Source organism: Phaethon aethereus (assembly GCF_964289735.1).
Source record: "Phaethon aethereus genome assembly, chromosome: W".
NCBI classification, from domain to species: domain Eukaryota; kingdom Metazoa; phylum Chordata; class Aves; order Phaethontiformes; family Phaethontidae; genus Phaethon; species Phaethon aethereus.
In genome coordinates, this window is record NC_138581.1 from 33,879,042 (window position 1) to 33,906,042 (window position 27,001).

General features: G+C 46.9%; 1 protein-coding gene across 3 annotated transcripts in view; it reads left to right on the top strand.

Moving 5' to 3' along the window:
* Positions 1-1,946: 1,946 nt before the first annotated feature.
* LOC309415101 (kinesin-like protein KIF2A) overlaps positions 1,947-27,001 on the top strand; it is a gene marked incomplete at both ends in the record, with an annotated part of 119,162 nt that continues 94,107 nt past the window's right edge. For all 3 annotated transcript variants that reach the window (XM_082012543.1, XM_082012544.1, XM_082012545.1), the window contains one exon: positions 1,947-2,010. In XM_082012543.1, coding sequence (XP_081868669.1) covers positions 1,947-2,010 — 64 coding nt within the window. The remainder of the gene's footprint in view (positions 2,011-27,001) is intronic.

A 27,001-nucleotide genomic window follows, 5' to 3' on the forward strand; every position in this document is an offset into this window, starting at 1 on the left:
TTATTGTTTTGTATAAAAGACCCTGTGTGCTTGGGACAACAGACCTGCTAGCCACACTTCTTTTGATGCAGCCCAGGATGCTATTGGCTTTCCAGGCTGTGAGTGCACATTGCTGGCTCATGTTCAAATTTTTAATCCACTAGTATCCCCACGTCCTTCTCTGCAGGGCTGCTCTCTCTATATATACATAGATATAGATATATAGATAGCCTGTAGGAATTTAGAGCCATAATTTCTTTACTCTGACTTACTGGGTATCATACTGATTTCAGTATGAAACTGAAAGTGGAGGCAAGGAGATGTGAGGCAAAGAGGGTGACAGGCTGGGTGGGAGCATGCAGCTCTTAGGGGTGGTGGTGCAGTGTCAGTTGTCATTATGTATTACCAGTTGAAGCATGGACTGGGGGATTATTTTTAATAAGACTGGCTTTGCTAGGCAAGAAGAGATTGTGTGTTTAGGCATATTTATTCTGATGCTGCTCAAGGTGACTAGGAAACTGTACAGGAAGGACAAGTTTAAACCCATGGTGGCTTCATCATATTAGGAATTGCCCCCAGAGGAGAAACCCAAGGGACAATGTTTAATGAAGTAGCTTGCCTGAGGTACAGGAATCATTATAAGTGTGATAAATGATTTAGTCCCAAACAGGATTCCAATTTAAGTTTACAATTTATTAAACGAATAGAGGCAAGCAAACAGCGCTGGGTGCGCCGGGAGTCTCCGCTCCACCTAGTCGCACACCTTCACTTCTTACAATTCCTTCCTTTATACTTTTCTAGGCTTCGTTTCTCGCTTTTCTCCGCCTTTTTCTTCGAGGATGACTCCTTCTCTAAGTGCGTCACCACTTCCCCGGTCTGCGCATGCTTCATCCTTTTTTAGGTGGTCGTCCGGTGGTCGTTGGGAGGAAGATGCTCCTCTTCGTCAGTGCACTCTACATGACCTTTCTGTTTGCGCATGCGCTCTGTTATTCTACTTATATAATGCTACCTTATTTGGCTATACATCTTCTCGACATTTCTGCGGTTATCTACAACACTGGTTTGCACTAGTATATCAGGAGCTAACATACACATATCAGGAAGCTACATAAGCTACACATATCAAGAAGTTACATAAGCTATACATATCAGGAAGTTACATAAAGATTATGGTTTCTTCTATTTAACACCACTCCCCTGTTTATGGTCATGCCCTACATACATTCTTTTATTTCAATATAAATGACATTTGCTTCAAGCATATATTCACTAGATTTTCTTTACACGAATCACTCATTCCTCACATAAGGAAATGAGAAACATGAAGTGTGTTTTGGTTTTTATTTAAGTTGTATAAAGGCAGTCATGAGGTGAGGATGGATGGATGCTGTTGACAGCGTGACCTTACTTGGACTGAAGAGGTACTGGCAGGTTGGGGAGCGAGTACAAAGCATGCTTCTAAGCTGCTCTACCTGGCACACGGGAGCCTTATGAGCAGATATTAGATCGATAAAGCTATTACGTTAAAAATTAAAGGCAGCTCAGTCACCATCTGGTGCCAAACAGGCACATGTGTGTGTTTGTAAGTCGGGGACAGGGCCAAGAGGAGAGACTCTCCCGGCCCAGGCCCGAGCGAGCAGGGAGGCAGCCCCAGGGTAGCAGGGGCGCCCATCTTGTGCCAGCTCCCGCCTTCCCCGTGAGCCGGTCCTGCCGTGACGCCGCGGTGAGCCGCACAGGCGCAGCAGCTTCCAGCGCCTCGTATCCAGCCGGCGCCTTTTCTCTTTCCCCCCTCCTCCCTCTCCCCGTTCGTCCATCCGTCCTTCCTTCCGTTCCTCCCACCCACCCTTCCTCCCTGGGTTGCCGCGGTCGGTGCTGCCGTCGCTGCCGCTGCTGCTGTGTGCGCCCTCCCTGCCCCCTGTGCGCCCGGCCGGCAGCGCCTCCAATCTCCCCGGCTGCCCCATGAAGCGATGTCAGCGGCCAACTTCGGCAAGATCCAGATAGGGATCTACGTGGAGATCAAGCGCAGCGATGGTCAGTGGGGCAGGAGCGGCGGGAGGGGCCGGCCCGGCGGAACGGCTGCAGCCCTTGGCCGGGCACCGCCGCCCCGGTGCGCGGCGCGAGGGGGCGCGGAGGGGGCTGCGCGCGGGGCCCATTGTGTGCGCGGGGCCGGGGAGTGGCCGGGCCTGGCGCGCGCTGTGGTTGTCAGGGGAGCGCTCGCGCTTGGCGGCGGAGGGTGGTTACGCAGGGCGCGAGCGGCGGCGGCCGCCGCTGGGGACGGGGAGGCTTCAGCAGGGCGGGGAGGGGCGGCGGCGGGATGGGGGGGCTGAAATGGGGGGGAGAAGGGCGAGGTGGGTGCGAGGGGGATGAAGCAGGGATGGGCTCATGGGGGAGGGGAAAATGGGACAAGTGTGGAGTGAGCACTGAGACGTGCGGAGTGGCAGTGGATGGGGTCGATGAGGTGATTTGAGGGGGAGAGGGGCGTGGGTGGGGAGGAAAGCCTGGGGAGGTTTTGGCGGGGAGGTGGGAGGGCCTTAGGGGAGGGGATGAGGTGATGGAAGGAGGAAAGGCCTTCAATGCAAAGTAATAACTTCTTGTTTGCTCTGGCATACGAGCCGTGTTCTGAAAAAATGAAAATGGATAACTCTATTTTTCTTTAAGTAAAAAGAAAAACTAACAGCATAACATTTTTTTGGTGAAACATCACTGTTAAAAGCCATACTTGTTCATTACAACAAAATTACAAAGACATGTAGAACACAATAAATGTGAAAATGCGACCAGAACATTCTGGAAAGAAGTTACATATTCTGTCATTTTGACAAGTTCTAATTAGGTTTAAGTGTTTCATGAGAGATTTCTTAGAGGACTGAATAGAAAATAGATGTGCAAATGAAAGGCATTATTAGAACTCGTGGCCAAGAACACATGAAAAACAGTGTTTGGATAAAACCCAACATTTTCAAGGTTTGATGCTGCAGAGCTGCTTGCTGTGTATCTGGTTTTTCTCAGTGGGTAAACATTGGTATAAATGTTGTCTAGAGTTGCAGGTAATGTTTCCAGTTATAATTGGAATAACTAGTTATGTTCATGTAATGTAAGAGCATATTAAGTCAGCTAGTTTGGCTTTTTATAATCATTCTGATACTGAAATTTACTACTTATTTCAGTGTAATTTATGTATGTTGCTTGAAATATGCCTTGGTAATCTGTCTTGGAAATGGGAAAGTACTCGTTTGTTTTAGGTAGTGAATTGCTAAGAATGGACTGCATTTCCAGTCTTGCAAAATGTGCCTTATCACACGGAAGCTTAGGGAAGTAGAGAGGTGGCCAGAAGGTACCCGCAAAACCTGCTGTAATGGTGTTTTCTCCTGTCCAGAAGATGCTCCTTGTTGAGGTCTAAATATGGGCATTTGTTGATGAATTCCCTTTACTCAAATAATAATAGCCCACTGCTTTACATGTGAACTTACACCTGTATCTCCACTTCTTGTGCATTATCCAGTTAATGATGACAAAGATCTATGTAACTACTTGGAGAAAGAATATCTCACTTTTTTTTTTTTTCCATAAATTCAGTCTTTTGCTGAAACAGGATAAATCTCTTATGCCCTGTAGCCCTTTAGTAGGCTGATTACTGTTTTTCCTTTACTTTTTCAGTCCAATTGTTTACCATCCATTTTCTCCTCAGGCTGTTCCTATTCTCTCTGTCTTTGCAGATCTGAAATGCTACCTAGAAGGACAGAGAAATTAATTATATATTTGCTTATTTGGAAAGCAGGGGGGAATACAGTTCTGGTCTCACTGTGTCAGAAATAATGTAACAGAGATGAGGACAAGGGATGTTCTTGTAATTGGAAGAGTGACTGAAGATTTGATAGAAATTCCAGGAAGGGAAAAATGGTGAATTTTTAGGGATTAACCATCAAATAGTGTAAAAAAGAAAGATCATGAGTTTGTGCCCATTTTTTTCATAATACAAGAACAGGAGAGCTGTCAGTGTTTGAAAGAGAAAACTTAAAACTGATAAAGGAGAATAAATTAGGTACAGTTATCACGTGGAGCTTGTCACCATAGGAGATGGAGGCTAGAAGCATAGCAGAATTTTAAGAAGGATCTTGATGTGGATGATAGGAATATCCAATTTTACACTAAAAATTAAAAAAAATACACTATCAACTGTAAAAGGTAGTTTCTGTTCTACCTGAGTCTGTAGTTTAAATAATCTTTAACTGATGGGAGGTAGGAAGAAATCTTGCCTGTGGCTGTGTTATTTTGTAATTGTCTACTTAAGAATTTTCTTCACTTGTCTCTGAAGCAGCTGGAACCGGTCATGGTCAAAGATAATACATCTAGTCCAAAAACCTACTGGGCAGCTCCTCTCTCCTTAGGCTTGCCAAAACATCATTGTAAATGTTTCGCCTTCAAACACAAACAAGACTAAACTTTTGTAACGGCAAGGGCTATAATTTTTTTCTTTAAAACCCAACTTCCATGAAATTGATGTTTATCAGAGTTGAGAGGTCTGTACCATCCTCTGTCTTCTGGGTAATCCTGTATGATGATCTTGATCTTTACGTACAACTCGTTGGTTGCTGAGGGGAGCTGCTCTGGAGCCGGCCCGACCCACAGCGGAGTGGCAGATCTTGGCGCACAGGGGGTTTTCCTGAGGCAGGGAAATGCCAGGGCAGCGGAGAGACCCGCCAGGAGCCGGCAGCTCTCGCGGGAGACACTGAGGCCTGGGCATTGCCAGAGCAACAGTGGCCCACCCCCCCACAGCCTCAGGAGCACTATTGACCAGGAGTGCTGCCAACAGTGTGGCACGGCAGTTTGCAGTTTGCGTGGAAGGGCACTCAGGGAGGGCATAGTGGCCCCACCAGCAAAACAGGTGAGTTCTATTGGTGGTCATCACCCTCTCAGAAGGAGCTTAGCTATGGTAACCACCCAGTGGAAAGCCATGTCCTTTGCACTCACCAGAATGGATGTGGCAACCCAGACAGAGCTTCCATGGAAACATGCAGCCATCCAGGTCTCAGGCTGCAGAGAGTTCCAGAGCCTCTCACTGGCAGTAGTGAGAGCAGATGTGTGAGGTGTGACCAGGTGGATGATCTGCTTAGCCTGGTGGCAGAGCTACGAGAGGAGGTAGAAAGGTTAAGGGGCATCAGGGAGTCTGAGAAAGAGATAGACTTGTGGAACCATGCCCTGCCCTCTCTGAGACAGAAGCAGGAACAGTCATCAGAAAAAATGCAAGATCAAGGGGGTCCCGTATCCCCCCTCTGCCAGGCTGAAGGCAATAGCTTAAAGGAAAGGAGCAAATAGTCAGGTCCATGCTCGAGGCGGCAGGTGAACCCCCTCCTTGCCCATCTCGCCTCCCCAGGTGCCTCTGTACAACAGGTATGAGGCTCTGCATGTGGAAGACCAGTCCATGGATGATGTGGATGATGGTCCAGCTATGCCGGAGATGTTGCCAAGGTCAGAAAGGCCTACCCCCCATATCACGACCAGTCCATGGATGATGTGGATGATGGTCCAGCTATGCCGGAGATGTTGCCAAGGTCAGAAAGGCCTACCCCCCATATCACGACCACTCCCATGAGAAAGAAAAGACTTCTTATAACTGTAGGTGACTCCCTTCCAAGGGGAAATGAAGATCCAATATGCCGGACAGACCCTTCTCTTAGGGAAGTCTTCTGCCTCCCTGGGGCCCGGGTTAAGGACATCACATGGAAACTTCCTAGCCTGGTGCAGCCCTCGGACTATTACTCGCTACTGCTCTTCCATTTGGGTGGCGATGAAGCTGCAACTAATAGTCCAAGGGCGATCAAAAGAGACTTCAGGGCCTTGGGACGATTGGTAAGGGAATCTGAAGCACAAGTTATTTCTTCCTCCCTCCTTCCAGATGCGGGCAAAGACATAGAAAGAAATAGCCCAGTCCATTAATGCATAGCTCCGTGACTGGTGCCACTGCCACAATTTTGGTTTTCTTCGATAATGGGATGGCCTGCATGGCACCTGGCTTGCTGGCATCAGATGGGATTAACCTTTCTCAAAGGGGGAAGAGGGTCTTTGCTCACAAGCTAGTGGGGGTTATTGACAGGGCATAAAACTAGCCTTGAAGGGGGAGGGGGATAATATCAGGCTTACCCATGACAAGCTGTGGGATGACATGACAAGATTAGAGGGATGGGGGTGCTAGTGAGGCCCCTCAGCCAGTTGCACCAAAGACCTCAAAAGAACTAAGGGATGTTCCTCTAAGAGGGTGACACGGCCGACAGCGCAGCTGAAGTGCCTCTACAGCAATGCACGCAGCATGGGCAACAAACAGGAGGAGCTGGAAGCCACCATGCTGCTAGAAAGCTATGACCTGGTTGCCATTACTGAAACTTGGTGGGATGAATCCCATGACTGAAGTGCGGCTATCGATGGCTACAGGCTGTTCGGAAGGGATGGGTGAGGAAGGAGGGGCAGAGGTGTTGCCCTCTACGTCAAGAAATGGATAGAGTGCGAAGAGCTGTCTCTGAAGAATAGCCACGAGCAGGTCAAAAGCTTATGGGTAAGAATCAGGGACCGAGACAACAAAGGGAACATTGTGGTTGGTGTCTACTACAGGCCGCCTGATGAAGGGGAGGCTATTGACAAAGCTTTCTTAGTCCAGCTACAGGAGGCATAGTGCTCGCAAGTTCTCGTACTGCTGGGGGTCTTCAACCACCCCAACATCTGCTGGAAAAGTAGCACGGTGAGCTGTAGGCAATCCAGGAGACTCCTGGAGTGCATGGAAGATATAACTTCCTAAGCCAGGTAATAGACAGCCCCTACCAGAGGGGATGCGATACTGGACCTGTTGGTCGCCAACGCAAGTGAGCTAATTGGTGATGTCAAGATTGGAGGCAGCCTGGGCTGCAGCGATCATGCACTGATGGAGTTCACAGTCCTGAGGGATACGGGGCAGGGGAAGAGTCAAGTCAGGAAAAGCAAACTTCCAGGTCTTCAGGGAGTCAGTCAATAGGCCCCCCTGGGAAACTGCCCTCAGGGACAAGGGAGCAGAACAGAGCTGGCAGATCTTTAAGGATGCTTTCCAAAGAGCTCAAGAGCTCTTGATCCCCAGGTGTTAGAAGTCAGGTAAGGAAGGGAGGAGACCAGCATTGCTGAGTTGAGACATGCTGGTCTCGAATGGTAGAGGGCAAGCTGCCTACATAAGTATCTGCTGCCCTGCTGGTAAAGGGCAAGAAGGAAATGCACAGGAAGTGGAAGCAGGGACAGGTATCCTGGGATGAGTACAGGGATGCTGTCTGGTTGTGTAGGGATGGAGTAAGGAAGGTCAAGGCACCACTGAAACTGAATTTGGCAAGGGATGCAAAGAATAATAAGAACGGCTTCTGTAGGTATGCCAGCCAGAAAAGGAAGGTCAAAGAAAGCATACCCCCCTTGATGAGCAAGACTGGCAGACTGGTAACAGCGGATGAGGACAAGGCTGAGGTACTCAACGAGTTCTTTGCCTCAGTCTTCACTGGCAATCTTTCTTCCCACACCTCTCAAGCAGATGGCCTGCAGGACGGGGACTGGAGGAGCAACGTCCCTACCACTGTAAGAGAAGATGAGGTTCAAGACCACCTGAGGAACCTGAACATGCACAAATCTATGGGACCTGACAAGATGCATCCCAGAGTCCTGAGGGAATTGGTTGATGTAGTTGCCAGGCCACTCTCCATGATTTTTGAAAAGTCATGGCAGTCAGGTGAAGTCCTTGGAGACTGGAAAAAGGGAAACATTGCACCCATTTTTAAATAAGGGGAGAAAGGAGGACCCTGGGGACTACCGACCTGTCAGCCTCACCTCTGTGCCTGGGAAGATCATGGAGCAGATCCTCCTAGAAGCTATGCTAAGGCACATGGAGGACAGGGAGGTGATTTGAGACAGCCAGCATGGCTTCACCAAGGGCAAGTCCTGCCTGACCAACCTAGTGGCCTTCTGTGATGGAGTGACCACATCAGTGGACAAGGGAAGATCTACAGATGTCGTCTGTCTGGACTTCTGTAAAGCCTTTGACCCGGTCCCCCACAACATCCTTCTCTCTAAATTGGAGAAGATGGATTTGATGGGTGGACTGTTGGGTGGATGAGGAATTGGTTGGATGGTCGCATCCGGATGGTAGTGGTCAATGGTTCAATGTCCTGATGGAGATCGGTGACGAGTGGTGTCCCTCAGGGGTCCATCTTGGGACCAGTACTCTTTAATATCTTCATCAGTGACATAGTGGGATCAAGTGCACCCTCAGCAAGTTTGCAGACGACACCAAGCTGAGTGGTGTGGTTGACACGCCTGAGGAACAGGATGCCATCCAGAAGGACCTGGACAAGCTTGAGGAATGGGCCCATGTGAACCTCATGAGGTTCAAAAAGGCCAAGTGCAGGGTCCTGCACCTGGGTCAGGGCAGCCCCAGGTATCAATACAGGCTGGGGGATGAAGGGATTGAGAGCAGCCCTTCCAAGAAGGACTTGGGGGTACTGGTGGATGAAAAGCTGGACATGAGCCGGCAATGTGCGCTCGCAGCCCAGAAGGCCAACCGTATCCTTGGGTATGGTTGGAGGAGTATGGAGGGAGTTAATTCTGCCCCTCTGCTGTGCTCTGGTGAGACCCCACCTGGAGTACTGTGTCCAGCTCTGGAGCCCTCAGCACAGGAAAGACATGGACCTGTTGGAGTGGGTCCAGAGGAGGGCCACCAACATGATGAGAGGCATAGAACACCTCTGCTATGAAGAAAGGCTGAGAGAGTTGGGGTTGTTCAGCCTGGAGAAGAGAAGGCTCCGGGGGACCTTACTGCAGCCTTCCAGTACTTAAAGGGGGCTTATAAGAAAGATGGGGGCAGACTTTGTAGTAGGGCCTGCAGTTATAGGACAAGGGGTAATGGCTTTAAACTAAAAGAGGGTAGATTTACACTGGATTTAAGGAAGAAATTTTTCACAACGAGGGTGAGGGTGGTAAAACACTGGAACAGGTTTCCCAGAGAGGTGGTAGATGCCCCATCCCTGGAAACGTTCAAGGTCAGGTTGGATGGGGCTCTGAGCAACCTGATCTAGTTGAAAATGTCCCTGCTCACTGCAGGGCAGTTGGACTAGATGACCTTTAAAGGTCCCTTCCAACCTAAACTGTTCTATGATTCTAACTCCCAATAGCAACAAACATTTTATAGCAAGGTAGAAGGTATGACGCTATAAAAATTGTGTTCAGTTTTGGGTAGTCATCCTGTTTTACGAGCTCTTGAGGGTAGCTTTAAATGGTAATGTGGTTTTACTCTTTCCTTTTTTGACATACATCTATTCCTTCTCTTTGGTTAAGACTTTTGTTACCACATTTTAATCATTTGTCTCAGTTACCCTGTGTAAGCCATACAGACACAATGTGTCTTTGTCCTTCCATATTGGCCAGATCACATGCGGGGTTTCAGGTCTGCTATTGCTGGTTGAGCTAATGGGTGCAACATTTAGGCTTCCTCAGCCGGTGTTGGTTCTTGTATTGTTACATCTAGAGTTTCTGGGGATTGTTGGTCAACACAGAAGTGTGACCAAGAGGATGTGTTAAATTTTCTGTGTCCTTTTTCAAATCACTTTTTAAGTGTTCAGCTTTTGTTATGCAGTGAGTATTTTAACTGTAACTTGCAGATTCTTAGATATTTATGTAGGCCTTCTGTATTTTGTATAAATAGCTTTTGAATGACAAGAGTTGAAGTCCTGATCTTCAGATAATCTTCTTATCTTTGTTCCATAAGCATGTTTAATACAGCATTACATACTGGCAATAATGTCTTTAGAGCTGTATATGGCTACTAGGATTACACAGCTTGTATTGCATGTTTTTTCCCCTCTCATCATGTTATGAGGGAATCTATCCTTTATTTCTCTTTGGTAGGTAAAGTTATTGCTCTTTCCACCCACTCTCTATAACGGCCTGTTGCCTGGGCTCAGTTTTACTTGTGTTTTCTTCTTATGGCTTTATGAACTGAAGACTTTGCCATGCTGCTGCTTGGCAGCATGGCACCAAGAATGGCTTCCCACCTTGCTGAGGTGGGAAGAGCCGATAAATCATTGGGAAGAGGTCATGCCTGACTGAAGAATAATGTCATTGCAAAAGTATCTCTTTCTCTTTGCTCTAGAAGATAAATTAGCCTTTTGAGTTCTTGTAATACATCCACTTACTGTAGGACAATGTAGAGAAATGAGTGAACAGTATGAAGTATTTAGCAGGTGAGTTCCTTTCCTGGAGCACAGAATCTGTAGCATTTTTGTTGGCTTGACCTGTGGAATGTGCCACTGTGATTATTTTTTTTTGTGTGCTTGAGAAATAAGTAACAGAATGGAGTAAATTCCCTTCATTGCAGTGTTCTTGTTTAAGTTCTTCCTTTGTAAACATTTACTACTTATAAAGTCTGATTTTTCTTTTTAAACTTTTTTCCCATCTTATTGTTTGTTGGGTTATCTTGTCTTCCTCACCATACTGTGTGGCTGGACTCTTGGGATCAGGAAGAGAATGCTGTGGTCAGCCCGTTGTGAACACTAAAATATGGTGTTCACTATAAATATTCACAATATGTTTAGTCATAGAGGAAAAGAATTAATGAATTTTGATAAATTAAAGGTTTATGTTAAATTTTCAGAGTTAAGTTAAATTTCTAACATAATGCAAGAAGTAAGATACGGAAGTCCACAGTAAGGACTCCTAAGCAGTCTTAACTTTGTCCAGTAGTGAGAATGTTTAGATGTATAGTAAACAAAATATATGGTCAAGCATGATGGTGTTCGTAATTTAAAATGAAAGAGTTTTTAAGAAGACATCAGCTTTTAATAATCAATTTCTTATAATGCATCTGTAGCATAGTTAGAGTTATTTGGAAGCCTAGATGCATTCAGTGTGTATTTCCAGATGTAGGGTAGAAGGTTTTTATGGAGCTGTAATACATTTTTTGTTATTTCTGTTCATCTATTTCAAAAACATGAACAAGCTTTCAGGTATGTGAGCAATTCTTTTTGCTTGCTTGAAAGCTTATCTATGTTTTCCAGTTTTACAGAATCACAGAATCACTAGGTTGGAAAGGACCTTTAAGATCATCAAGTCCAACCATTAATCCAGAACCACCATGTCCCCTAAACCATGTCCTGAAGCGCCACATCCACACGTTTTTTGAACACTTCCAGAGATGGTGACTCCACCACCTCCCTGGGCAGCCTGTTCCAATGCCTGACCACCCTCTCAGTGAAGAAATTTTTCCTAATATCCAATCTAAACCTCCCCTGGCGCAACTTGAGGCCATTTCCTCTCGTCCTATCACTAGTTACTTGGGAGAAGAGACCAACACCCTCATCGCCACAACCCCCTTTCAGGTAGTTGTAGAGAGCGATAAGGTCTCCTCTCAGCCTCCTCTTCTCCAGACTGAACAACCCCAGTTCCCTCAGCCGCTCCTCGTAAGACTTGTCCTCCAGACCCCTCACCAGCTTCGTTGCCCTTCTCTGGACACGCTCCAGCACCTCAGCATCCTTCTTGTAGTGAGGGGCCCAAAAGTGAACACAGGATTCAAGGTGCGGCCTCACCAGTGCCGAGTACAGGGGCACAATCACTTCCCTATTCCTGCTGGCCACACTATTTCTGATACAGGCCAGGACGCTGTTGGCCTTCTTGGCCACCTGGGCACACTGCCGGCTCATATTCAGCCGGCTGTCAACCAGCACCCCCAGGTCCCTTTCCGCCGGGCTGCTCTCCAGCCACTCCTCCCCAAGCCTGTAGCATTGCATGGGGTTGTTGTGGCCAAAGTGCAGGACCCTGCACTTGGCCTTATTAAACCTCATACAGTTGGCCTCTGCCCATCGATCCAGCCTGTCCAGATCCCTCTGCAGAGCCCTCCTACCCTCCAGCAGATCAACACTCCCACCCAACTTGGTGTCATCTGCAAACTTACTGAGGGAGCACTCAATTCCCTCATCCAGATCGTCAATAAAGATACTGAATAAGACTGGCCCCAGAACCGAGCCCTGGGGAACACCGCTTGTGACCGGCCGCCAGCCGGATTTAACGCCGTTCACCACAACTCTCTGGGCTCGGCCATCCAGCCAGTTCCTCACCCAGCGAAGAGTAAACCCGTCTAAGCCACAAGCCGCCAGTTTCTCCAGGAGAATGCTGTGGGAGACGCTGTCAAAGGCTTTACTAAAGCCCAGGTAGACAACGTCCACAGCTTTTCCCTCATCCACTAGGCGGGTCACCTGGTCATAGAAGGAGATCAGGTTGGTCAAGCAGGACCTGCCTTTCATGAACCCATGCTGGCTGGGCCTGATCCTTTGGTTGTCCTGCAGATGCCCTGTGAGCACTCTCAAGACCAACCGCTCCATAATCTTCCCTGGTACAGAGGTCAGGCTGACAGGCCTGTAGTTCCCAGGTTCTTCCTTCCGGCCTTTCTTGTAGACGGGCGTCACATTGGCAAGCCTCCAGTCTTCTGGGACCTCCCCTGTGAACCAGGACTGCTGATAAATGATGGAGAGTGGCTTGGCAAGCTCCTCCGCCAGCTCTCTCAGTACTCTCGGGTGGATCTCATCAGGCCCCATAGACTTGTGGGTGTCCAACTTGTATCTTTTCAGAAGTGAATGTTTCCTTGTATTTCTTTTTAGTTTTTTGGAGGGAACAGTTACAGTTCCTTCTAATGTCATTTTTTAAAACTTGCTTGCAGTTGTATATTCCAAACCTTTGGGTTTTATTGTGAGTTGGTATTTGGGGTTTTATTTAAATTTTTCTCAATACTGAATTGAACATAGACACTAAAACAAATGTTCCTAGCTACAGTGTTTGGACCAATTTTTCATGGATTTTGCTAGAGATTTTGATACTTATTTAAGACTGTTAGACACTCATCATAATTAAGTTAGCTACAGTTAATTTTGACTATTGGTGTGATTCAACAGCTGTTTAAGATGTTTAAATTGGGGCTGCTTTTGTCTGTCCACTGCATCAGTGTTAGTTTTTAGTTAAATGTGTTGGAGGGAAGGGAGGGAGGGTAGAGAACTAAAACTATGGTAATCCAGATGTAGATTGTCTTAAACTGCTGTTAGTTATATCCGCGAACCTGTTCATATTGTATATGTACAGGCACATGCACCGTTTCTTCTTTTTATCTCCCTAAAATGTTCATAGTTGTTATACTGCTGTTTGAGTACTATTTTTTATTTTCACTTGAAGAATTAAAAAGCCTATAGCTCGCTATAATGTTCCCAATAGAGAGACAGACGGTTGATTGACATGATTTTCCTACAACTTTGACCTCTGTAAAAGGACACTGAATTCTGTAGTAAGTGTTTAGCTATGAGACAGTACTGACTGTGTCTGATACCCTGGAAATGTGATTTGTGCATATCCCCAGAAAGTATCATGATAAACAGGTAAGTTGTGGCTTAGAACATCCATAAACCATTGATTTACTAGAAGACAGTGAAGTACACCTGCTATGTTAAATGCTTTTCTCAAGCGGAACCACTGTTGGAGGCAGAATACAGGGCTAGGTCTTCTTGTCTTGTGCTGCTCTTCTTTGTGCCTTGTAATCGCTCCTGGGAAACAAAGCAGCCACAGGTAGTTCTCTGGGACGGTGTTACAAAGATGGCATTGCCATTTCTCTGTTGAAGAGTGTTCTGTGGAGTTAATTTTGCTGTCTTTGAATTTGGTCATTGCTAAATATGTAAAACTAGATTTTACATCTGTTAGACAAAAGGTAATAAAGCTGTGCCAAAAATTACATTAGAATTACCTTTCCTGGAAAAGGGAATTAATTTATCGGGTTTATGCTTTTTTTAAAATGTTTATAGTGCACTGAATCATTTACATGAGTAGAACATACCTAGAAGACACTTGATAACTCTACTGTTACAGTCTAAATTCAGTTATTCTTTTAATTTACTAGGAACCCAAGTTAATTTTAGAATTGCTTAGTTAAAACAAGTAAGTAGAGGTTCTTGAAGATAACTGTATAACTGTGTGTCATAAACAAAACTTCGTGACATTTTTAAAAATGTGAATTGTCTGTTAGATTTACTAATTTAGCTACTTGATCACTTTTTTTTTTATGAGGTCTTGTTCAGCAACACTGAGTCTGATCTTATATTTGACTCTTGAAAAAGAATGAGTGATTTTGCTGCTTAAAGGCTTAGATGTGGTTGTGGAGGTTAATATTTTGCTTTATTTGAATAATACTGCTTTCAGTATAGCTTATTGTTTTTACCTGGTGGCAATTCTAGTTGCATCAGGCATAAGTTGCTTTCAAGTTTCCCAGATTTGTAAAGGGACAAGTCTGCTGCATTCCTTCTGCAATGCCAACTCTGTAAAACATAATTGTCCAATCCCAAGCCAAGCAGTAACAAAGTGACTTCAAGTAACTTGCATATAACAATAAATCTTTGACTTTGGTTGCATTTTTATCAGTGGGTGGTCATGCTTTTCACATAGGGGAATGTTATTTGCTTTCAAGTTATCAATAATCCCATCGAAGCTTTGTCGAGTGCAAGTTTGAGTTTCTCATGGCTCCCATCAGGCACTGAAAACTCTGTGTAATCACAGGTATTGGAAGTGTGAGTATTTTCAGTCTCTTCTGTTATGGGATAGTATGTTAAGAGTTTCCTTCAATGGATGAACACACTGAATGTGTATGTGAGTGGAGGGAGGTAGAGCGCGAGCTTTGTTTAAAGCTTTATCTTTAGAAGCAAGGTACATAGCATACTTGTGCCCTTGCAGAGTTTGGATCTAGAATTTTTGTTGCACAGTGTTGCATATCTTGCAATCACTAAAATGTGTTACTTTTCCCTTGTGGCTGAACTGCATAAGGAATGTGAGGTGTATTTCCAACTGATCTATAAAAGTGTTTTCTAGAGATGCAGGCATGAATAATGATGTGGTGATGAGGATCTCTGGCTCTAGGAAGCGGGCAGTGGAAATGAATTTTGAAGTTTGAAAAGCACATGTACACTTAGATTTTTGGAATACTTAGATTTTGGAAACTGTGTGCAGTTCTAGTCCCCACAATTTAAAAAGGGTGTGAAGGTCCTTGAATGCATCCAGAGGAGGGCAACAAAGCTGGTGAAAAGGCTGGAAGGAATGTCCTATGAGGAGTGGCTAAGGACTTTGGGCGTGTCTGGTTTGGAGAAAAGGAGGCTGAGGGGTGACCTCATTGGTCTCTGCAGCTTCATGAGGAGGGGAAGTGGAGAGGGAGGTGCTGATCTCTTCTCTCTGGTATCCAGTGATAGGACACGTGGGAATGGTTCAAAGCTGCATCAGGGGAAGTTCAGAGCTGACATTAGGAAGCATTTCTTTACCGAGAGGGTGCTCAAACACTGGAAAAGGCTTCCTAGAGAGGTGGTAGATGCCCCAAGCCTGTCAGTGTTTAAGAGGCATTTGGACAATGCCCTTAATAACATGCTTTAACTTTTGGTCAGCCCTGAAGGGGTCAGGCAGTTGGACTAGATGATTGTTGTAGGTCCCTCCCAACTTAAATAGTCTATTCTATTCTAATACTCCAAGTTCCTGATTCAATTTTGGGTTATGTTTGCACATTCTTCTATAATACATTTATGAATTGAATTTCCCAGTTCATCCTGACATTTTAATAGGATAGGAATTCAGGCGGTGATGAATGAGGTAAATATAAATCAAAACCTGATGATTTTTAAGTTGCAATAAGCTTTCATCAAACCACAGAGAACTCTGGTGGTGATTGGTGGCTGTCTTGGTCACAATGACCATGAAGTAGTTGTGTTTCAAGTCGTTGGTGACAGGAGAAAAACTGCCAGCAAAACATTTTCCCTGGATATGGGGAGAGCAGACTTCAGGCTGCTGAAGGAGCTAGTTGACTTGCTTAGTGGATGAGGGAAAGGCTGTGAATGTTGTCTACCTGGACTTTAGTAAAGCCTTTGACATCATTTCCCAAAGCATTCTCCTGGAGAAACTGGCTGCTTATGGCTTGGATGAGTGTACTCTTCACTAGGTAAAAAATTGGCTGGACGGCTGACCTCAGAGAGTCATGGTGAATGGAGTTAAATCCAGTTCGTGGACAGTCACAAGTGGTGTTCCCCAGGGCTCAGTATTAGGGCCAGTTCTGTTTAATATCTCTATCAGTGATCTGGACCAGGGCATCAAGTGCACACTCATTAAGTTTGCAGATGACACCAGGTTGGGTGGGAGTGTTGATCTGCTGGAGGGTGGGAAGGCTCTACAGAGGGATCTGGACAGGCTGGATCAATGGGACGAGGCCAATTGTATGAGATTCAACAAGGCCAAGTGCCTGGTCTTGCATTTGGGTCACAACAACCCCATGCAACGCTACAGGCTTGGGGAGGAGTGGCTAGAGAGCTGCCCGGCAGAAAAGGACCTGGGGGTGCTGGTTGACAGCTGGCTGAACATGAGCCGGCAGTGCGCCCAGGTGGCCAAGAAGGCCAACAGCATCCTGGCCTGTATCAGAAATAGTGTGGCCAGCAGGAGTAGGGAAGTGATTGTGCCCCTGTACTCGGCACTGGTGAGGCCGCACCTTGAATCCTGTGTTCAGTTTTGGGCCCCTCACTACAAGAAGGATGCTGAGGTGCTGGAGCGTGTCCAAAGAAGGACAACGAAGCTGGTGAGGGGTCTGGAGCACAAGTCTTCTGAGGAGCGGCTGAGGGAAGTGGGGTTGTTCAGTCTGGAGAAGAGGAGCTGAGGGGAGACCTTATCGCTCTCTACAACTACCTGAAAGGGGGTTGTGGCGAGGTAGGTGTCGGTCTCCCAAGTAACAAGTGATAGAACAAGGGGAAACAGCCTCAAGTTACATCAGGGGCAATTTAGATTGGATATTATGAAAAATTTCTTCACTGAAAGGGTGGTCAAGCATTGGAACAGGCTGCCCAGGGAAGTGGTGGAGTCACCATCCCTGGAGGTATTTAAAAGATGTGTAGATATGGCATTTAGGGACGTGCTTTAGTGGTGGACTTGCAGTGTTAGGTTAACAGTTGGACTCAATGATCTTAAGGGTCTTTTCCAACCTAAATGATTCCATGATTCTCATTAGTAAGGTCCCCTGGGAATCTGCTTTTGAAGGTATTGGGATCCATGAATGCTGGTCACTTTTTAAGAGCCATCTCTTAAGAGCACAGGAGCTGGCAATTCCAAAGTGTCAGAAGTCAAGCAAGCAGGGCAGAAGGCTGGCTTGGCTGAGCTGGCATCTCCTTCTAGAACTTAGGCGGAAAAGGAAAATGTATGGACATTGGAAGCAAGGACAGGTGACACGGGAGGACTACAGAGATACTGTTTGCCACTGTAGGGAGAAAATCTTTGTGGCCATAGCTTGATTAGCGTTCAGTCTAGCCAGCACTGTGAAGGAGAACAAAAAGGGCTTTTAAAAATATGTTAACAGCAAAAGGAGGATCAGAGATAACATTGGTCCGTTAATTGATGAGGTCAGTCACCTCACAAATAGGGACGTAGACAAAGCAGAGACGTTTAATGCCTTCTTTGCCTCTGTCTTCAACATTGATGATGGGCCTTGGGACCCCCATAGCCCTGTGTTGGAAGACCGTGACTGGGGGGGGATGATAAACTCCCATCTGACTCTGAACTTGTTTGAGACTTGCTGCTCCAGCTGGATGCACATAAGTCTATGGGGCCCGATGGGATTCATCCCAGGATACTGAAAGAGCTGGCCGATGTTATTGCAGGACCTCTCTCCATTATTTTTCAACCGTCTTGGGAGTCTGGAGAGGTCCCTGTCAACTGGAAGCTGGTAAATGATGTCCCAGTTTTCAAGAAGGGTAAGGAAGACCCTGGTAATTATAGGCCTGTCAGTCTCACTTCAGTTCCTGGTAAAATTATGAAGACGGTTATTCAGGGAGTTACTGAAAAACACTTGAGAGACAATGCAGTCATTGGTCATAGCCAGCACAGGTTCATGAGGGGAAAGTCCTGCTTAACCAACTTAATTTCCTTTTATGACAAGATCCCCCATCTAGTTGACCAAGGGAAGTCAGTAGATGTGGGTTTTGGTTTTTTATTTTAACAAAGCTTTTGATACTGTCTCTCACAGTATCCTTCTGGACAAAATGTCCAGCATAGAGCTAGAAAAGTCCATAATACACTGGCTGAGCAATTGGCTGACAGGTTGGGCTCAAAGGGTTATAGTAAAGGGGGTTACATCAGGCTGGCAGCCGGTCACTAATGAGGTTCTGCAGGGCTCAATTTCAGGGCCGGTGCTCTTTAATGTTTTTGTAAATGATCTGGATGCAGGAGTCAAATGTACATTAAGTAATGTACATTAAGCAGCCGATGATACTAAACTAGGAGGAGCTGTGGACTCCCTCGATGGTTGAGAGGCCTTACAGAGAGATCTGGATAGACTAGAGAGCTGGGCAGTCATCAACTGTATGAAATTGTGGTGGGTTGACCTTGGCTAGATGCCAGGTGCCACCAAGCTGCTCTATCACTCCTCTCCTCAGCAGTACAGGGGGGAGAAATTACGACGGAAAAAAAAAAAACCCAAACACGTGGGTCAAGATAAAGGCAGTTTAATAAGCAAAAAGCAAAGGCTGTGTGCAGAAGCAAAAGAAAACAAAAGGTTTATTCTCTACTTCCCATCAGCAGTAGGTGATATTCAGCCACTTCCCGGGAAGCAGGGCTTCAGTACGTGTAGTGGTTGCTCTGGAAGACAAACATCGGAAAAACGAATGCCCCCCACTCCTCCTCCTTTCTCTTAGCTTTTATTGCTGAGCTGACGTCATATGGTATGGAATATCCCTTTGGCCAGTTTGGGTCAGTTGTCCTAGCTATGTCCCCTCCCAAGATCTTGCCCACCCCAGCCTACTGGTGGGGGGGAATGTTGGAGAGACAGCCTTGAAGCTGTGTGAGGACTGCTCATCAGTAGCCAAAACACTGGTGTGTTATCAACACTGTTGTAGCCACCAGTACAAAGCACAGCACTGTGAGGGCTGCTATGGGGAAAGTTAACTCCATCTCAGCCAGACCCAGTACAATCTCCACCCATTATTCCATACCATTTCCGTCATGCTCAGGTCCCACATAGTTTTATACATAAATAAATAAATATATATATATATTAAAACTCTTCTAACCATCCTATTGTATTCAATTCTCATTACTGAAATCCCTTCTGTCCAACACTTACAACATATACTACATACTTAAGCCATCTTTATCCCCAACATACAGATTTATACATTCTCATTAACTATATTATACCCTGTCCTTTAACAGATAGATATTACTCTCCCATTCCATGGGCTTCTGCCACTCCTCCAGATGTTCAGAAGAACAGGCTATAACTTGGGCCCCATCTGTCAAGATGGGTGCTCAGGACAGGAGAAGCAGTATGTTCGATTGTTGGGCACCAGCACTGGTTTGGGTCATTGCTGCGCTTGTCTGGTTCCTCGTGAAACTTGCTTTTCGTTGGTTGTCCTGGTTTCAGCCAGGATGGAGTTGGTTTTCTTCACAGAAGCTAGTGTGAGGATATGTTTTGGATTTGGGATGAGAAAATATTGATAGCGTGCTGATGTTTTGAGCTGTTGCTAAGTAGTCAAGGACAGTCCAGCTTCTCGTGCTGGCCTGCTAGCAAGAAGACTGGGGGTGCACGGGAAGCTGGGAGGGGACACGGCCAGGACAGCTGACCCAGGCTGGCCAAAGGGATATTCCATACCATATGACATCATGCCCAGTACATAAACTGGAGTTAGCCGGGGGATGGAAATCGCTGCTCGGGGACGGGCTATCGATCACTGGGTGGTGAGCAATTGCTGTATTGGGCATCACTTGTTCTTGTACATTCCTTTATCGGTATTATCATTGTTGTTATCGTTGTTTCCTTCTCTCTTTCTGTCCTATTAAACTGTTTTTATCTCAACCCATGAGTTTTTTTCCCCAATTCTTTCTCCCATCCCACTGGGGGAGGGGGGAGTGAGCAAGTGGCTGCGTGGTAAGCGGCTGTGTGGTGCTTAGTTGCTGACTGGGGCTAAACCATGACATCAGTTCAGGTCATTCCTGCTACATTACTTCCTACAACATACAGCTCACATCACAGATTACTTTTCCCCCAAGGTTAGATCTCCTTGAGGCACACACCGGGTCTCCCCATCTTTCCACATCACCCACCAAGTACACCCAGATCCTTGAGCAAAGACAATCCCATGAATGGGTTTGCCTTTTCCCATGGGAGGAGTAATCCACACTGCCTTCCCCAGCCACTTCCCTAGGTGCACTACAGGGACCTTATATCCTCCCACAGTATCTAGGGGTTTTGTTTGGGCAGGACCAGGACAGTTAGCAGATCCTCTGGTGTTAACCAGCCAATTGGCTTCTGCTAAATTTGTATCCCAGTGCTTCCATGCCCCATTGCCCAATACTCTCAACATAGTCTTTAACAGTCCGTTATACCTCTCAATCTTTCCAGAGGCTTGTGGGTGGTAGGGGATGTGATATACCCACACAATGCTATGTTTTTTGGCCCAGGAGTTTATGAGGTTATTTCAGAAATGAGTTCCATTGTCTGATTCAATTCTTTCTGGAGTACCATGTTGCCATAAAATTTGCCTTTCAAGGCCTAAGATAGTGTTTCGGGCAGTGGCATGGTTTACAGGGTATGTTTCTAACCAACCAGTAGTTGCTTCCACCATGGTGAGTATGTAGCGCTTGCCTTGGCATGTGCGTGGCAGTGGTCCAATAGTCAATTTGCCAGGCCTCGCCATATGGAAAACCCAGCCACCACCCTCTGTTCCAGGGAGATTTTACTCGTGTGGCTCGCTTCATTGCAGCACATGTTTCACATTCATGAGTGACCTCCATGGTCAGGTCCACTCCCCGATTACGAGCCTATGTGTATGTTGCATCTCTTCCTAAGTGTCCTAATGTCTCATGGGGCCATCGAGCTACAAATAGCTCACCCTTGTGCTCCCAGTTCAGGTACACCTGAGCTACTTCAGTTTTCACAGAATCACAGAATCGCTAAGGTTGGAAAGGACCTTCAGGATCATCAAGTCCAACCATTAATCCAGAACCACCATGTCCCCTAAACCATGTCCTGAAGTGCCACATCCACACATTTTTTGAACACTTCCAGAGATGGCGACTCCACCACCTCCCTGGGCAGCCTGTTCCAATGCTTGACCACCCTCTCGGTGAAGAAATTTTTCCTAATATCCAATCTAAACCTCCCCTGGCGCAACTTGAGGCCATTTCCTCTCGTCCTATCGCTGGTTACTTGGGAGAAGAGACCAACACCCACCTCGCCCCAACCCCCTTTCAGGTAGTTGTAGAGAGCGATAAGGTCTCCCCTCAGCCTCCTCTTCTCCAGACTAAACAACCCCAGTTCCCTCAGCCGCTCCTCGTAAGACTTGTCCTCCAGACCCCTCACCAGCTTCGTTGCCCTTCTCTGGACACACTCAAGCACCTCAGCATCCTTCTTGTAGTGAGGGGCCCAAAACTGAACACAGGATTCAAGGTGCATCCTCACCAGTGCCGAGTACAGGGGCACAATCACTTCCCTACTCCTGCTGGCCACACTATTTCTGATACAGGCCAGGATGCTGTTGGCCGCCTTAGCCACCTGGGCACGCTGCAGGCTCATGTTCAGCCAGCTGTCAACCAGCACCCCCAGGTCCCTTTCCGCCGGGCAGCTCTCAAGCCACTCCTCCCCAAGCCTGTAGCGTTGCATGGGGTTGTTGTGGCCGAAGTGCAGGACCCTGCACTTGGCCTTATTAAACCTCATACAGTTGACCTCTGCCCATTGATCCAGCCTGTCCAGATCCCTCTGCAGAGCCCTCCTACCCTCCAGCAGATCAACACTCCCACCCAACTTGGTGTCATCTGCAAACTTACTGAGGGAGCACTTGATCCCCTCATCCAGGTCATCTATAAAGGTATTGAACAAGACCGGCCCCAGAACTGAGCCCTGGGGAACACCGCTTGTGACCAGCTGCCAGCTGGATTTAACGCCATTCACCACAACTCTCTGGGCTCGGCCATCCAGCCAGTTCCTCACCCAGCGAAGAGTAAACCCGTCCAAGCCACGAGCCGCCAGTTTCTCCAGGAGAATGCTGTGGGAGACGCTGTCAAAGGCTTTACTAAAGTCCAGGTAGACAACATCCACAGCCTTTCCCTCATCCACTAGGCGGGTCACCTGGTCATAGAAGGAGATCAGGTTGGTCAAGTAGGGGCTGCCTTTCATGAACCCATGCTGGCTGGGCCTGATCCCTTGGTTGTCCTGCAGATGCCCTGTGAGCACTCTCAAGACAAACTGCTCCATGATCTTCCCCGGCACGGAGGTCAGGCTGACAGGCCTGTAGTTCCCAGGATCCTCCTTCCAGCCTTTCTTGTAGACGGGCGTCACATTGGCAAGCCTCCAGTCTTCTGGGACCTCCCCTGTTAACCAGGACTGCTGATAAATGATGGAGAGTGGCTTGGCAGGCTCCTCCGCCAGCTCTCTCAGTACTCTCGGGTGGATCCCATCAGGTCCCATAGACTTGTGGGTGTCCAGGTGGCTTAACATGTCCTTAACTGCTTCCTCCTGGATTATGGGCGGGTTATTGTGCTCTCCATCCCCGTCTTCCAGCTCAGGGGGCTGAATACCCTGCAGATACCTGGACTGGCTATTAAAGACCGAGGCAAAGAAGGCATTAAGTACCTCAGCCTTGTCCTTGTCCTTGGACACAATGTTCCCCGCCATATCCCATAAGGGATGGAGATTCTCCTTGCCTGTCTTTTTGTTGTTAATATATTTGTAGAAGCATTTTTTTATTATCCTTTATGACCGTGGCCAGATTGAGGTCCTTGTTTTTGGCATCCTTGTCTACTTGTTGATTTTTTCTATGTTCTTCAGTGGCACGGCTTTTGGGAATATGAGCATCTACATGACGTACCTTTAGAGCCATGTCCTGCCACGATGCAGCAGCCCAGATGGGTTTACCCCTGCGCTGCCAATTGGTCTTCTTCCACTGCTGTAGCCACCCCCATAGGGCATTAGCCACTGTCCAGGAATCAGTATGGCGATAGGGTACTGGCCACTTCTCATTCAGCAATCTCTAGGGCTAGTTGGATGGCTTTCACTTCTGCAAACTGACTCAACTCACCTTCTCTTTCAGTGGCATCAATGACTTGTTGTGTGGGACTCCACACAGCAGCTTTCCACTTCCGATGGTTTGCTACAACACAACAGGATCCATCAGTAAACAGTGCATAACGCCTTTCATCTTCTGATAGTTTATTATATGGTGGTGCCTCTTGGGCATGAGCCACCTCCTCAGGCAGTGGTCCAAAGTCCCTGCCTTCTGGCTAGTCCATGATCTCATCCAGGATTCCTGGGTGGTTGGGTTTCCCCAGTCGAGCTCATTGCGTGATTGTTGTGATTTAACCCAGCAGGTACCTAAAAGAACCACACAGCCATTCGCTCACACATTCCCCGCCCCAGTGGGATGGGGAAGAGAATCGGAAAAAGAAGGTAGAACTCGTGAGTTGAGATAAAGACATTTTAATAAGACAGAAAAAATCATAATAATAACGATAATAATAATGATAAAATAATATACAAAACAAGTGATCCACAGCACAATTGCTCACCACCTGCAATGACCGATGCCCAGTTAGTTCCCGAGCTGTGGCGCCTCCCCAGCTAACTCCACCAGTTTATATACTGAGCATGACATCATATGGTATGGAATATCCCTTTGGCTAGTTTGGTTCATCTGTCCTGGCTGTGTCCTCTCCCAGCTTCCTGTGCACCCCCTGCCTTCTCGCTGGCAGGCCAGAGCATGGGAAGCTGAACAGTCCTTGACTTCTTATCAATAACTGAAAACATCAGTATGTTATCAACATTATTTTCATCCCAAATCCAAACCACAGCACTTTACCAGCTATCAGGAAGAAAATGAACTCTATCCCAGCTGAAACCAGGACAGTGATCAACACTACCAACTTACTCCATGTAGCGCTGGTTGCGTGATGTGTAGAGGGGATGTTTCCTTTGAACATCCAGTGTAGCACGGGCAATCGCAGTGCCAAGAGAAGATATGCTTCTGTACCAACATCTTCTGAAGCAGCTCGAACTCCCTCATATGCTGCTAGTATCTCTTTCAGTTGGGGTGCAGTGGGCTTCTGATCCTCGATACCCCCAGCTCCAAAACCCTAATGGTTGACCTAGGTTTCTCCTGATGTTTTCTGCCAGAGGCTCCACGTAAGACCATGCTCCCCAGCTGCCGTGTAGAGTACATTTTGCACAGCTGGTCCTGTTCAGACAGGCCCAAGAGCTACCGCACGAGCTATTTCCTGTCTGATATGCTCAAAGGCTTGTTGTTGCTCAAGGCCCCACTAAAAATAGTTCTTCTTTCAGGTTACTCAATAGAGAGGGCTTACAAGCTGATTATAATGTGGAATATGCATTCTCCAGAACCCCACAAGGCCTAGGAAAGACTGTGTTTCCTTCTTGTTAGCTGGTGGAGACATAGTTGCTATCTGGCTGACCACATCCATAGGCACATTGACGGCATCCATCCTGCCATTTTATTCCCAGGAAGTGAATCTCCTGTGCAATTCCCTGGACCTTACTTTTCTTTATGGCAAAACCAGCTTTCAGAATAATCTAAATCACACTTTTTCCCTTCCCAAACACTTCTTCTGCCTTGTTTCCCCACACGATGATGACTGATATATTGTAGATGTTCAAGGGCATCACCCTTCTCCAGTGCAGTGTGGATTAGTTTATGACAAATGGTGGGGCTGTGCTTCCACCCCTGGGCAGTTGATGCCAGGTGTATTCAGCACCCCTCCATGTGAAAGCAAACTGTGGCCTGCAGTCTGCTGCCAAAGGAATTGAAAAAAACACATTGGCGATGTCAGTTGTACCATACCACTTGGCTGCCTTTGACTCCAGTTCATATTGGAGCTCTAACACAGAATCACAGAATCATTAAGGTTGGAAAAGACCTCTAAGATCATCATGTCCAGCCATCAACCCAACACCACCATGCCCACTAAACCATGTCTTGAAGTGCCACGTCCACACGTTTTTTGAATGCTTCCAGTGATGGTGACTCCACCACCTCCCTGGGCAGCCTGTTCCAATGCTTGACCACCCTCTCGGTGAAGAAATTTTTCCTAATATCCAATCTAAACCTCCCCTGGCGCAACTTGAGGCCATTTCCTCTCGTCCTATTGCTAGTTACTTGGGAGAAGAGACCAACACCCACGTTGCCACAACCCCCTTTCAGGTAGTTGTAGAGAGCGATAAGGTCTCCCCTCAGCCTCCTCTTCTCCAGACTAAACAACCCCAGTTCCCTCAGCCGCTCCTCATAGGACTTATGCTCCAGACCCCTCACCAGCTTCGTTGCCCTTCTCTGGACATGCTCCAGCAACTGAATATCCTTCTTTTAGTGAGGGGCCCAAAAGTGAACACAGGATTCAAGGTGCGACCTCACCAGTGCTGAGTACAGGGGCACGATCACTTCCCTACTCCTGCTGGCCACACTATTCCTGATACAGGCCAGGATGCTGTTGGCCTTCTTGGCCACCTGGGCACACTGCTGGCTCATGTTCAACCAGCTGTCAGCCAGCACCCCTAGGTCCTTTTCTACCAGGCAGTTCTCCAGCCACTCTTCCTCAAGCCTGTAACGTTGCATGGGGTTGTTGTGACCCAAATGCAAGACTAGGCACTTGGCCTTGTTGAATCTAATACAGTTGTCCTTGTCCCATCGATCCAGCCTGTCCAGATCCCCCTGCAGAGCCTTCCTGCCCTCAAGCAGATCAACACTCCCACCCAACTTGGTGTCATCTGCAAACTTACTGAGGGAGCACTCGATCCTCTCATCCAGATCATCAGTAAAGGTATTGAACAAGACCGGCCCCAAAACTGAGCCCTGGGGAACACTGCTTGTGACTAGTGGAAGCTCTAATGGGACAGTCAGTGTACAAGTAAAAAACTCAGTGAACAGAAAACTGAGTGGTAAGTAAAAAAAATACTACGTGAAAGCCACACCACTTAGACTCTCTTTTCTGAGAGTCTCACACGGGTGGGAATGTTTCCTGAGGTGCACTCCACAAAGGCTTGTTTGTCTCCCTTCTAGGACAATAGAACATTAAATGTCCCGACATAGGAGGGAAGCCCCCTGAAATTGTATTCTGATATCCATTTCTTATGGGCATTCAATCAGTTGGTAATTCAACTAAGATTAAATTGCCTGCAATTTAATACAAATCATCATTTTAAAAACAATTGCTAACACAGACTGTTAAGCTGGAGTTAAGGTGCCATTGCTATGACTTCTCCAGTGAAAGATCCAAAGCCAGCAAGCCCCCATAAAGTACAATAAAACCAGTAAACTTTCAGTAGGAATAAGGATTTTCCTTCTCGGATACGTAGTGTACTGCATTTTTTTATGTCATCTGTCATACTTTGTCCTATTTCCTACATGTGGTAGCGTGGAGCAATTGGAAGAGCAGAGCAGTCACACACTGACACAAAAGTGCATGTCACATTGATTTCACATCTGTGCTTTGCCCTAAGAGTACCAAGAATTGAGGTTTCTAAAGAACACTAGTCCAACGCGACTGCTCCTCTAACACTCTCCTTTAATGAGCCATAGCACGAACAAGCAACCCCTTACTCCATCGCATTTGAGAGGGAAACACAGGCGATACAGTAAAAAAGGAAACCTAAATAATGTTTTGTTATCTCCCCAAAGGAAAAAAATGGAAATGTAAAGCTTTATACACCTAGCAAGAAGTACTTTCATTGCAACTGTACTTAATCCTTCCATGAACTCCCTGAAAAGCACACAATTTTAACTTGTTTGTAGCTTGCAGCCCGCAGCCCACACACACCCACAGCGGCCCCTGCAGGTGTCTCTACCAGGCCACCTCAGTCCCACCAAGCTCACCTGGGCACACACCCGTGCACCGACACAGCTCCCCAGCAGTTCTGCAGGGGCAAGCACAGTCTGGTAATTCTCACATCCACACGCTACAGTGCGCACCTCCTTCCACAGCACCG